At 44.5% G+C, this 20,288-nt stretch overlaps 1 protein-coding gene across 1 annotated transcript in view; it reads right to left on the reverse strand.

Annotated features, from left to right (window-relative positions):
* LOC126428077 (uncharacterized) overlaps positions 1-20,288 on the reverse strand; it is a 293,361-nt gene that overhangs the window by 31,619 nt on the left and 241,454 nt on the right. Inside the window, exon 6 of the mRNA XM_050089966.1 lies at positions 12,718-12,943. Within this exon, the coding sequence (XP_049945923.1) occupies positions 12,718-12,943 (226 nt within the window). The remainder of the gene's footprint in view (positions 1-12,717; positions 12,944-20,288) is intronic.

Raw genomic sequence — 20,288 nt, forward strand, 5'->3', positions numbered from 1 at the left:
TAATGTCTGAAGTAGTGCTGGAGAGAACTGAAACCACGAATCCTGCAGGGCTGTCCATAAATCCGTAAGAGTACGAGGGGGTGGCGATCTCTTCTGTAAAGCATGATGCAAGGCATCCCAGATATACTCAATAATGTCCATGTCTAGGGACTTTGGTGGACAGCGCAAGTGTTTAAACTCGGAACAGTGTTCCTGGAGACACTATAGCAATTCAGGACGTATGGGGCGTCGTATCGTCCTACTGGAACTGCCCAAGGCTGTCGGAATGCACAATGGAAATGAATGGATACAAACTATCTGACAGGATGCTTACGTACGTGTCAGCTGTCACAGTCGTATCTAGACGTATCAGGAGTCCCATATCACTCCAACTGCACATGCCCCACACCAACACAGAGCCTCCACCAGCTTGAACAGTCCCCTGCTGACACGCAGGATCCATGGATTCATGAGGGTGTCTCCATACCCGTACACGTACATCCTCTCGATGCAATTTGGAACGACACACGTCCGACCAGGCAATATTCTTCCAGTCGTCAACAGTCCAGTGCCCATGTTGACGGGCCCAGGCGAGGCGTAAAGCTTTGTGACGTGCAGTCGTCAAGAGTACACCACTGGGCGTTCGGCTCCGAAAGACCATATCGGTGATGTTTCGTTGAATGGTTCGCACGCTGACACTTATTGATGGCCCAGCATTAAAATCTGCTACAGTCTGCGGAAGGGCTGCACTTCTGTCACGTTGAACAATTCTCTTCAGTCGTCGTTGGTCCCGTTCTTGCAGGATCTTTTTCCGGACACGGCGATGTCGGAGATTTGATGTTTTACCGGATTCCTGATACTCACGGTATACTTGCGAAATGGGCGTACGGGAAAACCCCCACTTCATTGTTACCTCGGAGACGGTGTGTCCCATCGCTCGCGCGCTGACTGTAACACCACGTCCAAACTCACTTAAATCTTGATAACCAGCCATTCTAGTAGCAGGAACCGATCTAAAAACTGCCCTGACTTATGCAGATGTTGCCGACCGCAGCGCCGTATTCAGCCTGTCAACCTATCTCTGTTTTTGAATACGGATGCCTGAACCGCTTTCTTTAGCGCTTCAGTGTACATCAGTATATGTGAACAATAATAAGGAAAACACGTCATAGCGGCAAGAGCCTTGAACCGAATGCGATAACCGCTAGCGTCTTCTGAACGTGCCATCTAACTGCAGCTGCTGGTGTCCGAACAAGGAAAATGGGGCCGAGACAGACGCGTTCGTAAGGGAAATGGGGCCGAGACAAGACCCGTTCGTAAGTTTTTATGAGTTCGGAGTAACCAGTCTCCAGTTAAACCCACGACGTCAGAAAATAACTTGCGCTTCCCGCCAACAGCGGAGAAGGGTAGTGGGCAGTTCCACGCAGAATACGGTGGCCGATGCTCAGAGACCAAGTGCTGGGCGAGTTTATTCGTTTGTTCGGAAGGAGAGGCCAACAGTGTTTGCTACATTTCAGCCAGTTGGCGATAACAGAATCGACGCCTTGCAATCCTTCTCAAACGATTTTACAGTAACTATTGTGTAAAAAAAAAAAAATCACTTTCGAGTTACTTGTAGCTTTATGTGTGAGGTTCATGATGATTGCCCATCATTTCGTTAATGGTCACAGTTACTGTGATATTTACGTGGGAGTAACACACGGCGCGAAATTCCAAAAAGCTTGCAATGAAAAACAGCGGTCGCTAATAAATCCAAATGGCTGTGAGCACTATGGGATTTAACATCGGAGGTCATCAGCCCCTAAAACTTAGAATTATTTAAACCTAAGTAACCTAATGACATCACACACATCCATGCCCGAGGCAGGATTCGAACCTGCGACCGTAGCGGTCGCGCGGTTCCAGACTGCAGCGCCTACAACCGCTCGGCCACTCCGGCCGGCCGAGGTCGCTAAGATTTTGTGTTTTCTGCATATTACATAATATGTTACTGCGATGAAACTTAGGTAGCATATCGAATTTTTCTTTAGATTTGAGTGCATGTTTTCATCTGTCACCAAACTCGAGAAAATTTATCTCATGTAACACACTCATTTGCGATCGCACCACGCCAGCTATAAAACCAGAGTGAAATATCTACATCTACCTCTCCATCTACATCCATACTACGCAAGCCACCTGACGGTGTGTGGCGGAAGGTACCTTGAGTACCTCTATCGGTTCTCCCTTCTATTCCAGTCTCCTATTGTTCGTGGAAAGAAGGATTGGCGGCATGCCTCTGTGTGGGCTCTAATCTCTCTGATTTTATCCTCATGGTCTCTTCGCGAGATATACGTAGGAGGGAGCAATACACTGCTTGACTCCTCGGTGAAGGTATGTTCTCGAAACTTCAACAAAAGCTCGTACCGAGCTACTGAGCGTCTCTCCTGCAGAGTCTTCCACTGGAGTTTATCTATCATCTGCGTAACGCTTTCGCGATTGCTAAATGATCCTGTAACGAAGCGCGCTGCTCTCCGTTGGATCTTCTCTGTCTATTCTATCAACCCTATCTGGTACGGATCCCACAGCGGTGAGCAATATTCAAGCAGTGGGCGAACAAGAGTACTGTAACCTACTTCCTTTGTTTTCGGACTGCATTTCCTTAGGATTCTTCCAATGAATCTCAGTCTGGCATCTGCTTTACCGACGATCAACTTTATATGATCATTCCATTTTAAATCACTCCCCATGCCTACTCCCAGATAATTTATGGAATTAACTGCTTCCAGTTGCTGACCTGCTGTATTGTAGCTAAATGATAAGGGATCTTTCTTTCTATGTATTCGCAGCACATTACACTTGTCTACATTGAGATTCAATTGCCATTCCCTGCACCATACGTCAATTCGTTGCAGATCCTCCTGCATTTCAGTACAATTTTCCATTGTTACAACCTCTCGGTATACCAAAGCATCATCCGCAAAAAGCCTCAGTGAACTTCCGATGTCATCCACAAGGTCATTTATGTATATTGTGAATAGCAACGGTCCTACGACACTCCCCTGCGGCACACCTGAAATCACTCTTACTTCGGAAGGCTTCTCTCCGTTGAGAATGACATGCTGTGTTCCGTTATCTAGGAACTCTAGGAGAACCGCTCGGCCACTCCGGGCGGCCGCGGTCGCTAAGATTTAGTGTTTGGTGCATATTACATAATATGTTACTGCGATGAAACTTAGGTAGCATATCGAATTTTTCTTTAGATTTGAGTGCATGTCTCCATCCACACCATTCCTAATATTTCATAAATGATTTGAAATATCCAAATGAGATTTTGGAAAATGATAGCAGAGGACAACATTTTGCCGTAAGGTTATGCAAAAATTCATTACAACAACTACAGATTTTTTCAATGAAAGAATCTAATTTTTGGGGGCCATCGATAGCTGGTGAAACGAGAAATGCTATGACTTTTTTGGAACATAACAAATGAAGACATTACACGTTTATTCTGTACCTAGGCCAAACTTTTCCATAAGCTACTGACCTTGTGTATCGTGTACTAAACCGGGGACGTAGAAACGACGGAGAGGCTTCGTCCCGCCGTAGCCCTCAGTGGTTGACAGCCCCACAATACGCCACAGCAGTCCACCCATTTCACATCCGCCCCATACTGAACCCAGAGTTACTGACCTTACTTTCCCTCGGTTCTTCACTTAAGAAACTTAATAAGCCCCTTTTTGAGAATTCTCTTGCACTGTGTCTACACAACATGTTAGTGAGGTGACACTGCGTGAACTCAACTGTGTTTTGGTAAAAGAAGCAAATTTTAACATGGCAACGCGAGAAACGTGTAGGTTTTTCTCAAAATTCGCCACTCATAAACATAAATCGCTGCATGTTCAGGGGAATTCTGTTTGGATACTAACCAAAGAAGAGGTAAAAGATGTTTCTGAATGGTCAAGATGCAAGTGTGGGTGTGGAGGGGCTCCACTTAATAGATTAAAGAAAACTGACCATAGGCTTCGGTCTAGAACGTTACTTCCCCTCCAGCGCTCAGCATTTCCCCTTCAGTGTCTGTTCACAACCCCCACTATTACCGCTCTCCCCATGCATGCCCTGCCAATTACACATCTATGGGCCACAGTATTCTGCACGGACTCTAGCTTGCTGGCACACAGGAAGCCGATGACACCTCTGTCAGTCAGTCGTTTCTCATCCTGGCTAGGTGCCAACCGAGGCAAATGTCAGCGTCTTCTGTATTAAGGGGCGTCTCTCATCAAGACGGAGCCATAATTTTTAATGCATTCTAATGTTTGTCACCATTTTGGACACACTTTTCATTTCTGTCATGACAGACGTATCACAGAATCACATTATGGGATACTGTTCTGCACTACATACAGTGGAGACCCAAAGAAACTGATACACCTGCGTTATATCACGTAGGGCCCACACGAGATTGCAGAAGTGCCGCAACACGACGTGGCATGGACTCAACTAATGTCTGAGGTAGTGCTGGATGGAACTGACACCATGAATCCTTCAGGGCTGTCCATAAATCCATAAGACTATGAGGGCGTGGAGATCTCTTCTGAACAGCACGTTCAGATATGCTCGATAATGTTCATGTCTCGAGAGTTTGGTGGCCAGCGGAAGAAGAGTGTTCCTGGAGACACTCCGTAGCAATTTTGGACGTGTGGGGTGTCGCACAGTCATGTTGGAATTGCTCAAGTCCGTCAGAATACACAATGGATGTGAATGGATGCAGGTGATCAGACAGGATGCTTACATACGCGTCACCTGTCAGAGTCGTATCTAAACGTATCAACAATCCCGTATCACTCCAGCTGCACACATCCAAAACCATTACAAAGCCTCCATCAGCTTGAACAGTCCCCTGCTGACATGCAGGGTCCAAGGATTCATAAGGTTTTCTCCATACCCGTGCATGCCCATCCGGTCGATACAACCAGGCAACATGTTTTCAGTCATCAACAGTCCAATGACAGTGTTGACGGGCCGCGCGGGATTAGCCGAGCGTTCTGAGGCGCTGCAGTCATGGCCTGTGCGGCTGGTCCCGGTGGAGGTTCGAGTCCTCCCTCGGGCATAGGTGTGTGTGTTTGTCCTTAGGATAATTTAGGTTACATAGTGTGACCTTAGCAGTTAAGTCCCATAAGGTTTCACACACTTTTTTTTCAGTGTTGACGGGCCCAGGAGAGGCGTAATGCTTTGTGTTGTGCAGTCATCAAGGGTACACGAGTGAGCCTTCGGCTTACAAAGCCGAAATCGATGATATTTCGTTGAATGGTTTTCACGTTGAAACTTCTTAAAGTCCAGCATTGAAGTCTGCATCAATTTGCGAAAGGGTTCTTGCAGGATCTTTTTATGGTCGCGGCGATGTCAGAGATTTGATGTTTTACCGGAGTACTGATACTTGCGGTACACTTGTGAAATGGTCGTACAGGAAAGTCCCCACTTCACTGCTACCCTGGACATGCTGTGTCCAATCGCTCGTTCGCCGACTATAACACCACGTTCAAACTTACTTAAATCTTTATATCCTGCCATTGTAGCAGCAGTAACCGACCTAACAACTGCGCCAGACACTTGCTGTCTTACGTAGGCGTTGCCGACTGCAGCGCCGTATTCTGCCTGTTTACATATCTCTATGTTTGAATACGAATGCCTATACCAATTTCTTTGGGGCTTCACAGTAAGAAATCTGTTAACTTCCCGATTTTTCATACCCTTTCGTGACTAGTGGAAGATGTGTGTTCCATATACAAATTTATTTCCCTTAGTTCACAGGGATATTGAAATCCCACATCTGTGTGCAGTTGCAATCTAGCGTTCAATGGTTGGACTATTTGGAACAAACAAGCTCATTGTTTGGCACCTAATGTGCGAGATATCGCTCAATTGTTTTAGTTATGCATTGCGTGTTTTGATGATTTTATGTAATCTTTTCACCTGTCTGCAACGGAGAAGCTCAGTAAAGGTTTTTGTTCTCTTTTTATATTGTTTGCTAGAAATATACAGGTTGGTGCACATATTTATTCGTAAAACACTTGTAAATTCGTTTCATGGTTTTTTCTTATGGCCAGTGTGTGTCTAGAATTTCTGTTTTGTGCATTTTATTCAAATTTTAAGTCTAAATTTTTACATTAATATATTTTATTCGGTTCTGTAATGTCATTTTATTTCCCTTGATTTGATATGAAATGGAAAACTCCATAAGCTCTTGGCTTGTTTATTGTGAGGAATTCTTGAGTTCCCTTTTTTTTCTTTGTATTTCTCTCAGCTGAAAGCTGCCATACAAGGGCAATATGAAAACAAGGTTTGACACATTTTCCTCCATTATTACAGTTTAACATGATGAAACAGTTTTACTATTGCAACATCCCAAAGAAAAATAAGAAAAAGACCATGTCACCATCTGAGTACCCTACTGCCATTAGCATAATTATCTTTCATTCCGCTGGTGGAACCAGTCTATAACACCCATTGCACCTGAGGATGCAGGGCAGGATATAGCTGAGGTTACCATATCTATTTTTTTGGCGAGAAATCATATCTTTCAGCTGCTGAGCATTCCACAAAACTGTAACTGTCTCACTACTCTGCCATTTCATTATAGATACACATTTTTTGTAATGATTATATGTGCCTTTATATCAGTTGGAAAACATTTTCTAGCAAGGAACAGAAAGAAGCGATGTAAACAATGCAGCACTTGGAAGCAAGAGTTAAGGACCACTTTCTTATTTAGCTACTGCGAAGTAACTGTATGCATTCAGCCATGTTTTGAAAAATTTCATAAAACTGTGAAGTTGTGAATAAATAGATTTGTTTGACATAATAATGGTACTTACTTTCTTCTTTTTACAATCGTAACCTCTTGTAAAAAAAAAACATAGTTTGGTTGGGACGTGTACATCCCACTGAACACAAGAAGGAATAAATTTAGGGAACGGTTCATTCATCCACAAGTCTTGTGAGATATATACACTGGGGTGACAAAAGTCATGGGATACATCCTAATATTGAGTCGAACCTCCTTGTACCTGGCACAGTACAGTAACCCAATGTGACGTGGGCAAGTCATTGGAGGACCCCCACACAAATAGTGAGTCATACTGCCTCTATAGCCGTCCATAATTGTGAAAGTATTGCCATTAAAGGATTTTGTGCATGAACTGACATCCTGATTATGTCCCATTGATGCTCAATGCAATTCATGTTGGGCGATCTGGTTAGCCAAACCATTTACTGGAAGTGTTCAGAAAGTTCTTCATACCAATCGCAAATAACTGTTGACCAGTGACATGGTGCATCGTCATCTATAAAAATTTCATTGTTGTTTGGGTTCATAAAATCCAAGAATAGCAGCAGATGGTCTCCAGGATAGGTGAACATAACCATTTCCAGTCAATCATCAGTTCAGTCCATGTAAACACAGCCCACACTATTATAGACCCACTAATAGGTTGCACAGTACTTTATTGACAACTTGGGTCCATGGCTTCGTGGGGTCTGCACCACACTCAAACCATACCATCAGCTCTTACCAATTAAAACTGGGACTCATCTACACAGGCAACGGTTTTCCAGTCGTCTAGGGTCCAACCAAATGGTCACGGGCCCAGGAGAGGCACTGCAGGGGATGTCGTTCTTTTAGCAAAGGCACTCGCGTCAGCCTTCTGTTGACATAGCTCATTAACCCCAAATTTCACAGCACTGTCCTAAGTGATAAGGTCTTTATACATCCCACATTGATTTGTGTTTTTATTTCACGTAGTGTCACTTGTTTGAATCACTGACGACTATAAGCAAACGCCGTTACTCTCGGTCGGTAAGTGAAGGCCAATGCATTGTCCATGGTGAGAAGCAATGCCTGAAATTTGATATTCTCGGTATGCTCTCATCCACATGTCCAGTGAGACATATACCTCCGACTTAAAATAATTATAAAACTATTAAGAACAATCAAAATTTCGAAACACTGCCAAAAACAGGCAATCAATTTTTACAGTAATACGCAAGAGTTTGACAGAGCACTGAAAGACCAGAGTCGAAACAAGGCCCCCGGAGTAGACAATATTCCATTGGAACTACTGACGGCCGCGGGAGAGCCAGTCCTGACAAAACTCTATCATCTGGTGAGCAAGATGTATGAAACTGGCGAAATACCCTCAGACTTCAAGAAGAATATAATAATTCCAATCCCAAAGAAAGCAGGTGTTGACAGATGTGAAAATTACCGAACTATCAGCTTAATAAGTCACAGCTGCAAAATACTAACACGAATTCTTTACAGACGAATGGAAAAACTAGTAGAAGCCAACCTCGGGGAAGATCAGTTTGGATTCCGCAGAAACACTGGAACACGTGAGGCAATACTGACCTTACGATTTATCTTAGAAGAAAGATTAAGGAAAGGCAAACCTACGTTTCTAGCATTTGTAGACTTAGAGAAAGCTTTTGACAATGTTGACTGGAATACTCTCTTTCAAATTCTAAAGGTGGCAGGGGTCAAATACAGGGAGCGAAAGGCTATTTACAATTTGTACAGAAACCAGATGGCAGTTATAAGAGTCGAGGGACATGAAAGGGAAGCAGTGGTTGGGAAGGGAGTAAGACAGGGTTGTAGCCTCTCCCCGATGTTGTTCAATCTGTATATTGAGCAAGCAGTAAAGGAAACAAAAGAAAAATTCGGGGTAGGTATTAAAATTCATGGAGAAGAAATAAAAACTTTGAGGTTCGCCGATGACATTGTAATTCTGTCAGAGACAGCAAAGGACTTGGAAGAGCAGTTGAATGGAATGGACAGTGTCTTGAAAGGAGGATATAAGATGAACATCAACAAAAGCAAAACAAGGATAATGGAATGTAGTCTAATTAAGTCGGGTGATGCTGAGGGAATTAGATTAGGAAATGAGGCACTTAAAGTAGTAAAGGAGTTTTGCTATTTGGGGATCAAAATAACTGATGATGGTCGAAGTAGAGAGGATATAAAATGTAGGCTGGCAATGGCAAGGAAAGCGTTTCTGAAGAAGAGAAATTTGTTAACATCCAGTATTGATTTAAGTGTCAGGAAGTCATTTCTGAAAGTATTCGTATGGAGTGTAGCCATGTATGGAAGTGAAACGTGGACGACAAATAGTTAGACGAGAATAGAAGCTTTCGAAATGTGGTGCTACAGAAGAATGCTGAAGATTAGATGGGTAGATCACGTAACTAATGAGGAAGTATTGAATAGGATTGGGGAGAAGAGACGTTTGTGGCACAACTTGACCAGAAGAAGGGATTGGTTGGTAGGACATGTTCTGAGGCATCAAGGGATCACCAATTTAGTATTGGAGGGCAGCGTGGAGGGTAAAAATCGTAGAGGGAGAGCAAGAGATGAATACACTAAGCAGATTCAGAAGGATGTAGGTTGCAGTAGGTACTGGGAGATGAAAAAGCTTGCACAGGATAGAGTAGCATGGAGAGCTGCATCAAACCAGTCTCAGGACTGAAGACCACAACAACAACAACAACATGCAAAATTTTAATTAATTCAGTAACTAAATGGTTAAGGGGGAAATCTGTTTATACAGTTATGCTGACATCGAGCTAAAAAAATCCTTTTCCACACCTCCCTACATTAGAAAAATCTGAGGAAGTAGCAGAGATTGAACATGGGTCCGTTGGCACTGAAGGCAATGACACTAAGTAAAGGATGTGCAGACTAGACATATAATGACACATTTGTTTATATTCCAGCACCTACTAAGCTTATAACTTTATTCGTCCAAGATTGTACGTAGGAGCGAAAAATTTTTATGTATGTTGGTACAGATCAATGTGGGCACAATTTTTAGCTCAACAGGTATCGAAATGGTACTCCACTTCTTGCCGCAGGTTCATAAGTGTGACAGGTGATACGGCCTCGACTGCAGCACAAATCTGCCAGTTCTGGAACTTTTGTTCTGTATAGAATGAGCTTGATAAACCCACATGCACTGAAATCCAGCGGAGTCACATCGGGAGACCGAGGAGGCCAGGCAATGGGATCCCCCCTCTCTTTTCCGATCCAAGACTCGTCTCATGGAGAAATGTAGTAACACCTCCTTAATAGTGTCGGGGGGTGGTGGGTGGCACCATCCTGCTCGAAAATGTCTTTAGGGAGGAAGTCGAGATAGGCGTGTACTCTCACTGTACACTCCAAGTAAAAATGGACCTATCAAATCATGTTTACGTAACCCCAACCACACATTAACTTCTGGTGTCACCCTTTCATACTCAATCATTTCTCCCGGAGTCTCTCTTCCCCACAGTCGACAGTTATGTCGGTTAACTTTGCCACAGCGGTGGAAGGTAGACTCGCGACTGAACAGCACTGCATTGAGGTACTTGTTGTTTTCGTCGAAACAAAGCAACAATTCAACAGCAAAACATCGTCTGCGGTGATCCTAAGGCCTAGTGTGATGCAAAAGTTGGAGTTTGTACGCAAGCAAAAAAGATGTTCAAATGAGTGTGAAATCTTATGGGACTTAACTGCTAAGGTCATCAGTCCCTTAGCTGACACACTACTTAACCTAAATTATCCTAAGGACAAACACACACACACACACACACACACACACACACACACACACACACACACACATGCCCGAAGGAGGACTCGAACCTCCGCCGGCACCAGCCGCACAGTCCATGACTGCAGTGCCTCAGACCGCTCGGCTAATCCTGCGCGGCTAGTGCGCAATCAGTCAGAGACTTTGCGCACAATGTCGTGCACCGTCGAAAGGGCACGAATAGTTCCTTACCAACTTGTCTCACGGATTTAAGCGAGCCTCTAGCGAATTCTTCGCACCTACATTCAACTTTCTCATCATTCACATGCATTTTAGGATGTTTTTCAGCATTTGAAATCAAACCCACATTTTCTCAAAGAGTCCCACTGCTACATGGATTTACGTGTGAGAGGATCCACGTTGCATATTCTTCTTGCAGGCCACAGCACACGTGTTACAGATTTTAACTCTGTTAACCAAGCAGCACACAGTGCACATTCCGTTGTGGCGTCCACATGCTGACTGCCAGGAGTACATTTGCCTGCGCCATAGTAAACATTTGGGCACATGCGCATGTGAGATCACATATCGGAGAGTGTCTCTATGGATTGCGTATTTCGTTATAATCATTTGTTTATGTACTCCTCTATCACAGACTCCCTGCACTTCGCTGGAAGTTGGTATTAACAAAAAGAAATACACCACACTGTTGGTTGTACGCCTTAGAAATGTCAGTTTGCTTTTAATTAATGCCGGCCGGGGTGGCCCAGCGGTTCTAGGCGCTACAGTCTGGAACCCCACGACCGCTACGGTCGCAGGTTCGAATCCTGCCTCGGGCATGGATGTGTGTGATGTCCTTAGGTTAGTTAGGTTTAAATAGTTTTAAGTTCTAGGGGACTGATGACCTCAAAAGTTCAGTCCCATAGTGCTCAGAGCCATTTTTTTAAATTAATTGGGGTCTCGTTCTTATTTGATCTCGTGCAAGGTATCATGTATAAGTCTTGACACACAGCAAGGCTGGCTTCACTTGTAGTGTCAAAAATCGTTACGGGTTACATCAAGACAGTCAGAATACTGATGACGCAAAGAAAGAGTCGTTTAATCACTGCTGACAACTCTAGTCCACTTTGCATAAAGTGAATGGATTACCATTCAGTCTCTGTAGTTGGTACCACAAAGCCAAACAATGGGAAACGTTTTATTCCACTTCCACATCACACAGTCGTACATAACGCTTTTTTGCAGAAACCAAAGTAGACGTATTCATAGATTTCGATGCACTGAATACGAAATTATGATTAAAACTGTCTTCTTCTTACAAGTAAGGTGGGACTTAACATTCCAAGTATATTGCTACTGTAACCAATAGGATATATACAGTTGACCGAGCGGGCTAGGCGTGCGGTCTGTGGCGGCTTGTCACGGTTCGCGCGGCTCCCCCGTCGGAGGTTCGAGTCCTCCCTCTGGCACTATCAAGTTTTTGCTCCGGTTAGGTAATATCGTATATCCGGGACTGCATCACATACATTCACTGACATCCACCACGACACTCATTTGTCTAATAAGTGAACTGACGCAACCACGAGTGGTACAGCCGTAACAAACGACATCACGTCTCGTCGCTAGATTCGACAATGCACACGTAACTAGATGGTAACATGAGTCGTGGCGGAAAATAGCAGTCACCTTACTCACTTAGAGGTTGAGTAAATCCTTGTCACAACGTCTTTGCAAAAATGGTTCAAATGACTCTGAGCACTATGGGACTCAACTGCTGAGGTCGTCAGTCCCCTAGAACTTAGAACTACTTAAACCTAACTAACCTAAGGACATCACACACATCCATGCCCGAAGACTGAAGCGCCTAGAACCGTTCGGCCACTCCGGACGGTCAACGTCTTTGCAGGTAGCTCTTATAATGACCCACAAGTGTGATTGTGAAACGGAAACACGTTATTTACTTGTAACTCTGAGGAACGAGACAATTTTAAGCGTATTCGGCGCATCGAAATCTATAAAGAATAACTATTTTCGTTTCTGTAAAAAAATAAAAAGTTTGTTTGTAGAAAAGTGATTATAAAAAGCCCTTTACAAATCTACATGTGCAATGCACTGTTTAATTCTAAACATGTGAAAACATGTTACCAATACTGTGCCGTCTCTACTGATGTGCAAAATAAGTTGGAAATGAACTTACGTAACAGTGGGAACGGTATCGTTAGTGTTACTGCAGTTCTTTAGGGGTTCAGCGAGTGAGCAGTTGGCAACACTGGTACCGTTGCCGTTCTTCTCCGTACTGTTAGCAGCGCTGGTGCCTCCATGTTGACCGGCAGTCGCAGAAGAATCTCCAGCCGAGGCCCCTTGGGTTTTACTTCCGTTGCCGCCCTTGGTTTCCACTGTAACGTTGTATTCGTTGATGTTACCTGTGGGAGAGACAACAGCACTAATGAAGAGGGTGAAAAAGTGATCTGTGGCGAGAGTGAATCCCTTAAACTGCTGCGCTGTTACGAAGTTCTCTGTCAGTTCAAAGCAGGGGTGGCCTACCCGGAGGCCAAATGCGGCCCCATGCAATTACCAGTACGGCCCATAAAGTGACCATCACATGATCCGTAAATAAAAGTAATAAATAAAAAAAATCCGTTTGTGAAACGTTATGATAAATTCAATATATTTACAATTTGAAACTCCCGCCACACAATTCTATTGACGCACTAGTCCGAATGATCCATACCGGTGTCTATTTTTATGCTCAGTGGTTACTGGTGGTATTATGTACAGCCCAAAAGTACTGGGTGATCAAAAAGTCAGTACAAATTTGAAAACTGAATAAATCACGGAATAATGTAGATAGAGAGGTGCAAATTGACACACATGCTTGGAATGACATGGGGTTTTACTAGAACAAAAAAAAAAAAAAAAAAAAAAAAAAAAAAAGGTTCAAAAAATGTCCGACACATGGCGCTTCATCTGATCAGAATAGCAAAGACAAAGCAAAGATAATGTTCTTTGCAGGAAATGCTCAATGTGTCCACCATCATTCCTCAACAATAGCTGTAGTCGAGGAATAATGTTGTGAACAGCATTGTAAAGCATGTCTGGAGTTATGGTGAGGCATTGGCGTCGGATGTTGTCTCTCAGCATCCCTAGAGGTGTCGGTCGATCACGATACACTTGCGACTTCAGGTATCCCCAAAGCCAATAATCGCACAGACTGAGGTCTGGGGACCTGGGAGGCCAAGCATGACGAAAGTGGCGGCTGAGCACACGATCATCACCAAACGACGCGCGCAAGAGATGTTTCACGCGTCTAGCAATATGGGGTGGCGCACCATCCTGCATAAACACCGTACGTTCCAGCAGGTGTTTATCAGTCAGGCTGGGGATGATGCGGTTCCGTAACATATCGGCGTACCTCTCACCCGTAACGGTAGCAGTTTTGCTGTCCAGCGCCATGTGTCGGACATTATGTGAACTTCGTTTTTCCTTTTTGTTCTAATAAAACCCCATGTCATTCCAAGCATGTATGTCAATTTTTACCTCTCTACCTACTTTTTCCGTGGTTTATTAAGTTTTCAAATTTACACTGACTTTTTGATCACCCGGTACTTCCGAAGCGACCCGGGCAGGCTGAAATAAAGAACACCCCTGTTTTGAAGGTTCCAGCTACTCACGAGCCAGCACATCCGCCTGGGAGTTTCTAAACCTTCCGTAACCTGCCCTCCTAGTTACGGTTATAAACACACTAGCGTGGAATTAAAAATGAACACAGCTAGAGAAGAATAAATTAATCATTATAAAGGCAATGCCTGAAAGTGCTATGGAGTGGACGGCGTAGATGCCATGTGCTAAGCACTGAAACACTACGTGGCGGAGTATAATTCGTGTACAACTGACACCCTCCGCCCCCACGCCTCCTCCCTGTTCCACCCCCAATTGGGGTGCAAGAAGAACAATGGAGGTCTGAAGGAAGCCTAGTGATTTGAAAAGAGCGCAGGTCGTTTCAAAAACAGTCAGCGAGCAGACGCACAAAACTATAGGTGTGTATCTCTGACGTCTAACTCTGCGTCTAGATGCGTACTCCGCAAACGACCTTGTGGTGTGTGAGTGAGGATACTTTCTGCACCACTGTCACTTCCTCATTTTCCAGTTGCAGTTGGGAATGATTTGCGAAGGAACCATTGCCGGTATGCCTCCAGATTTTGCATGTGAGTTGCCTCTCTTTACAACACTCCCTTGGGGTACTCTTCCAATTTGTTATATTTACTTACGTTCAGCGTGAACCGCAACTCCCTGGACTGCTCACCACTCGTCTCCAGGAATCCCTGTACATCGCTACAGTCTTCTGGCGTTGGTACGTTCTTACAGACAACAGCTTCAACCGCAAACAGCCTTGTGCAGCTTGATCACTGATCCTTCATATACAACTGGTAAATACTAACGTTCCCGTCACCATTAAATGGGTAATTTCCAAGAATGGCTGCCTATCGAAAGCGTGGGTACCTAACGACATATATCGAAGTTTTACTCTATGTAGACCACACGACTCTGGTGGTGCGAATTAAGGTAAATGTTTAGTTCATTACCAGGGCAACATTATTTATCGTTTACGCTTGTGAAAAGCAATGGATGAAAATAAAAGTTTAGAGTGCAAATAGTCTCACTTGGCGAAATGTAATTCCTCGGTTAATTACACTGAACCGCCCAAGAAACTGGAATAGGCATGCATATTCAAATACAGAAGTATCTCAACAGGCAGAATACGGCGATGCGGTGGGAAACGCCTGTAACAGACAAAAAGTGTGTGGTGCAGTCGTCTCCAGGTGCTACAATGGCAGGTTATCAAGATTTAAGTGAGTTTCAACGTGGTGTTATAGTCGGCACACGAGCGATGGGACACACCATCCCCGAGGTAGCGATGAAATGGGGATTTTCCCGTACGACCGTTTCACGAGTGTATCGTTGGAACACGTGAGGCACTACTGACCTTACGATTTATCTTAGAAGAAAGATTAAGGAAAGGCAAACCTACGTTTCTAGCGTTTGTAGACTTAGAGAAAGCTTTTGACAATGTTGACTGGAATACTCTCTTTTAAATTCTAAAGGTGGCAGGGGTCAAATACAGGGAGCGAAAGGCTATTTACAATTTGTACAGAAACCAGATGGCAGTTATAAGAGTGGAGGGACATGAAAGGGAAGCAGTGGTTGGGAAGGGAGTGAGACAGGGTTGTAGCCTCTCCCCGATGTTATTCAACCTGTATATTGAGCAAGCAGTAAAGGAAACAAAAGAAAAATTCGGAGTAGGTATTAAAATCCATGGAGAAGAAATAAAAACTTTGAGGTTCGCCGATGACATTGTAATTCTGTCAGAGACAGCAAACGACCTGGAAGAGCAATTGAACGGAATGGATAGTGTCTTGAAAGGAGGATATAAGATGAACATCAACAAAAGCAAAACGAGGATAATGGAATGTAGTCGAATTAAGTCGGGTGATGCTGAGGGAATTAGATTAGGAAATGAGACACTGAAGTAGCAAAGGAGTTTTGCTATTTGGGAAGCAAAATAAGTGATGATGGTCGAAGTAGAGAGGATATAAAATGTGGACTGGCAATGGCAAGGAAAGCGTTTCTGAAGAAGAAAAATTTGTTAACATCCGAGTATAGATTTAAATGTCAGGAAGTCGTTTCCTAAAGTGTTAGTATAGAGTGTAGCCATGTATGGAAGTGAAACATGGACGATAAATAGTTTGGACAAGAAGAGAATAGAAGCTTTCGAAATGTGGTGCTACAGAAGAAAGCTGAAGATTAGATAGGTAGATTGGGGAAAAGAGGAGTTTGTGCCACAACTTGACAAGAAGAAGGGATCGGTTGGTAGGACATGTTGTGAGGCATCAAGTGATCACAAATTTAGCATTGGAGGGCAGCGTGGAGGGTAAAAATCGTAGAGGGAGACCCCGAGATGAGTGCTTAGTGATTCAGAAGGATGTAGGTTGCAGTAAGTACTGGGAGATGAAGAAGCTTGCACAGGATAGAGCAGCATGGAGAGCTGCATCAAACCAGTCTCAGGACTGAAGACCACAACAACAACAACAACAACAACAACAACAACCACCACCTTGAATATCAGGAATCCGGTAAAACATCAAATCTCGAACATCGCTGCGGCCGGAAAAAGATCCTGCAAGAACGGGACCAACGACGACTGAAGAGAATTGTTCAAGGTGACAAAAGTGTAGCCTATCCGCAAATTGCTGCAGATTTGAATGCTGGGCTATCAGCAAGTGTCAGCGTAAGAACCATTTAACGGAACATCATTGATACGGGCTTTCGGAGCCGAAGGCACGTGTACCCTTGATGACTGCACGACTCCGAACTTTACGCCTCGTCTGACCCCGTTAACACCGACATTGGACCGTTGATGACTGGAAACATATTGCCTGGTCGGACGAGTCTAGTTTCGAATTGTATCGAGCGCATGGACGTGTCCAAATATGGAAAAATCTTCATGAATCCATGGACCCTGCATGTCAGCATGGGACTGTTCAAGCAGGTGGAGGCTCTGGAATGGTGTGGGGCGTATGCAGTTGGAGTGATATGGGACCCCTGATACGTCTAGATGCGACTCTTGACACGTGATACGTTCGTAAGCATCCTGTCTGATCACCTGCATCCAGTCATGTCAATTGTGGATTCTGGCGGACTTGGGGAATACCAGCAGGACACTGCGACACCCCACACGTCCTGAAGTGCTACAGAGTGGCTCCAGGAAAACTCTTCTAAGTTTCAACACTTCCGCTGGTTACCACACTCTCCAGACATGAACATTATTGAGCATATCTGGAATGCCGTGCAACGTGCTGTTCAGAGGAGATCTGCACCTCTCGTAATCTTACGGATTTATCGTCAGCCCTGCAGGATTTACGGTGTCAGTTCCCTCCAGCACTACTTCAGACATTAGTCGAGTCCATGCCACGTCGTGTTGCGGCACTTCTGCACGATATGAGGCAAAGGGTACCAGTTTCTTTGACTCTTGAGTGTAGTTTGAGCACAAAGCGCGTTTCGAAAAAGAAAACTGTTTTTCTACTCCCAGCAGTTGATAAACTACCAAAAATTTTGTGTATAAGCAAAGGCTGTCTTAAGACATATTCAGACCTGTACTAAATGTGCCAGTTACGATGCCACAACGTAGTTCCGCTCTGGTAGGTTGGCACTACGAGAGACACCGACGACACCACTCTCTAGCCGGCGCTGTCGAGGTCTACGAGCTCCGCGACTGCTTTACCCCATTTCATCAGGAGCAGACAGCCAGGACACTTCGCTTCAACTTCGCACCACCTTGCAAGTTACGTAATATGTTTGCCTATGTTTATCCACTAGTAAAGGTGCTTAAACCGTATTTGCAGTACCGAGAGATTAGTACCGTTCCCTGTTCCTGTTCCTTACCCACGCTCCGCCTGCCAGGCAGGATACAAAAGACAGGCTGATACATTTGACGGCAAGGTATGTCAAATAAACATTTTTAAGAAATGCGCTCGTAAAAGTGAGACCATTGCAAAAGTTAATTTACGAAATGTCGGCCAAATAGCCAAACGAGGCAAGCCATCCACTGATGGTGATTACATACAGAAGTGGATTTTAAACACAGATGAAGAACTGTTTCCCGATAAAACCGCAGAATGTGAAGCACTACTCTGTCAGCAAATGAAGTGGTGCGTTAAGTTGAAGATATTCCTTGTAATTTACCAAACTAGTTGCAAGAAAAGGCACCTACGTTTGCTTGGTATCCAATAGCCATGGAGGTACCTACAGACATCTCTGCTACTGTACAAAAGCCATTGATTTTTAGAGGTATTAACACAGAGTTCAGAGTTAATGATGAACTAGCAGATCTGATTTTCCTACGTGGTACAACAATAGGTGAGGAATTCTTTAAGGGGCACAGTTAACTTTAGCTCACGAGAACTATTTTTCGCTTTGTCAGCTTAAATGTGTTACAACAGGTTGTGGGGGGAGGGGGGAAGTATGTGTGGCAAATATGGAGCTCACTGTTGTGGATTGGCAAGACAGCCAATCCACTAGGAGGAAGCCGAAAGGCACGCGTTTAAGCTCACGCAGGCTGGCGTGAGGTCTGGAACAGGACACGGAAATGAGACTAGTAAAAAACGTACGTAGCTTCTGGAATACTTAACTTAATCCATAATTGGTGAACATTGCTCTTGACGGTACATGTTTCACAGCATCAATAGTAACTGGTCATGGCGCCTTGCTAGGTCGTAGCAAATGACGTAGCTGAAGGCTATGCTAACAATCGTCTCGGCAAATGAGAGCGTAATTTGTCAGTGAACCATCGCTAGCAAAGTCGGCTGTACAACTGGGGCGAATGCTAGGAAGTCTCTCTAGACCTGCCGTGTGGCGGCGCTCGGTCTGCAATCACTGACAGTGGCGACACGGGGGTCCGACGTATACTAACGGACCGCGGCCGATATAAAGGCTACCACCTAGCAAGTGTGGTGTCTGGCGGTGACACCACACTCACGACCGCGGCTAAACACATAAAGTGAAGCCAATGGTGTTGCGATGTTCTTGACAACACAATGCATTCTTCATCAGTAACCACTCTGTGCAAAGTCAGTAGATATGTCAGTTGTGTCTCTGAGAAGAGGGAGAATCTCCGTCTGGCGATCTCCCATACCAAATGGCCCTAACTGAGATTCGAAACTTGATATGTGGCCCTCTGCTCCAGAGTAAGTATTCTTGGTTCTGCACTCACTGTGACACTGGAGAACTCATACCATTGATTGGTACACAAACAACTCAATTTTGTCACCAAGTGGGTAAGAGTTGTGTAAACCAATACTATAGGTGACCGCCAATAAAATGTCGTTTCTACTAAGTCGATTATTACCCACTGTGCTATGTCTGTTATTCTAGAGGTATTCTGTCATTTTTCTTTCAAGAAATACATGAGCATATAGCGTACAAACTGCCGGTGACTGCGACAGTTCTTTTTATCGTCCATACTTTCTAATATATAAACTACTTTAGAAGTTCCAAAATGTACTAGAATAAATGAAATGTCTATAAAATGCCGCACTGTACACTGTACCTGCGGTGAGACAGTCTCCATTCCTGAAATCCATCGCCCCTAGCCTCTGACCTGCCGAGAAGCACGACAGTCCTGGATCTATGGATAAAACATGAAAATTCGCTGCATTGCGCCACATACAGACAGACCCAGCCTGCGGGCACATCGGGGAGACCAGATCCGACAAGACAGGGCCCGCACATTAGTGGGAAACTATGGGCTTCAGATCGGTAGGGCTGATCCGTTAAAGATACCCATAGAAATTGACTGTGGTTTTGGCCCGCCATGAATACCACTCATGTGGCGCAGACACCATGCTGACGAAATGATACCTCGGTGATTACGCACGCAACAGATAACTTGCACAGATACTCTGAGAGTCAACACTACTGAGGACAGGTAGCGACTCACCATAAAGATGATCGCTGAGCCACAGACAGGCACATTGAAAAGACAATCACACTCTCGTAACAAAATTTTTGGCCATAGCCTTTGTCAGAAAACGATAGCGGACACACATTCGCACAATCACTCAGACACAACTCATGCACACATGAGCGTTGTTTCCGGCCGCTGCGTCAACAGTCTCTGAGAATCAGAGCCAAACAAACCACTCCTCACGCCTCCCTGCCTCAGATGGGCAGCTCCTAGGCTAGCAGGAAGTAATGGTGGCAGCGCTGACTGCA

Source organism: Schistocerca serialis, chromosome 12, assembly GCF_023864345.2.
Source record: "Schistocerca serialis cubense isolate TAMUIC-IGC-003099 chromosome 12, iqSchSeri2.2, whole genome shotgun sequence".
Lineage (NCBI taxonomy): Eukaryota > Metazoa > Arthropoda > Insecta > Orthoptera > Acrididae > Schistocerca > Schistocerca serialis.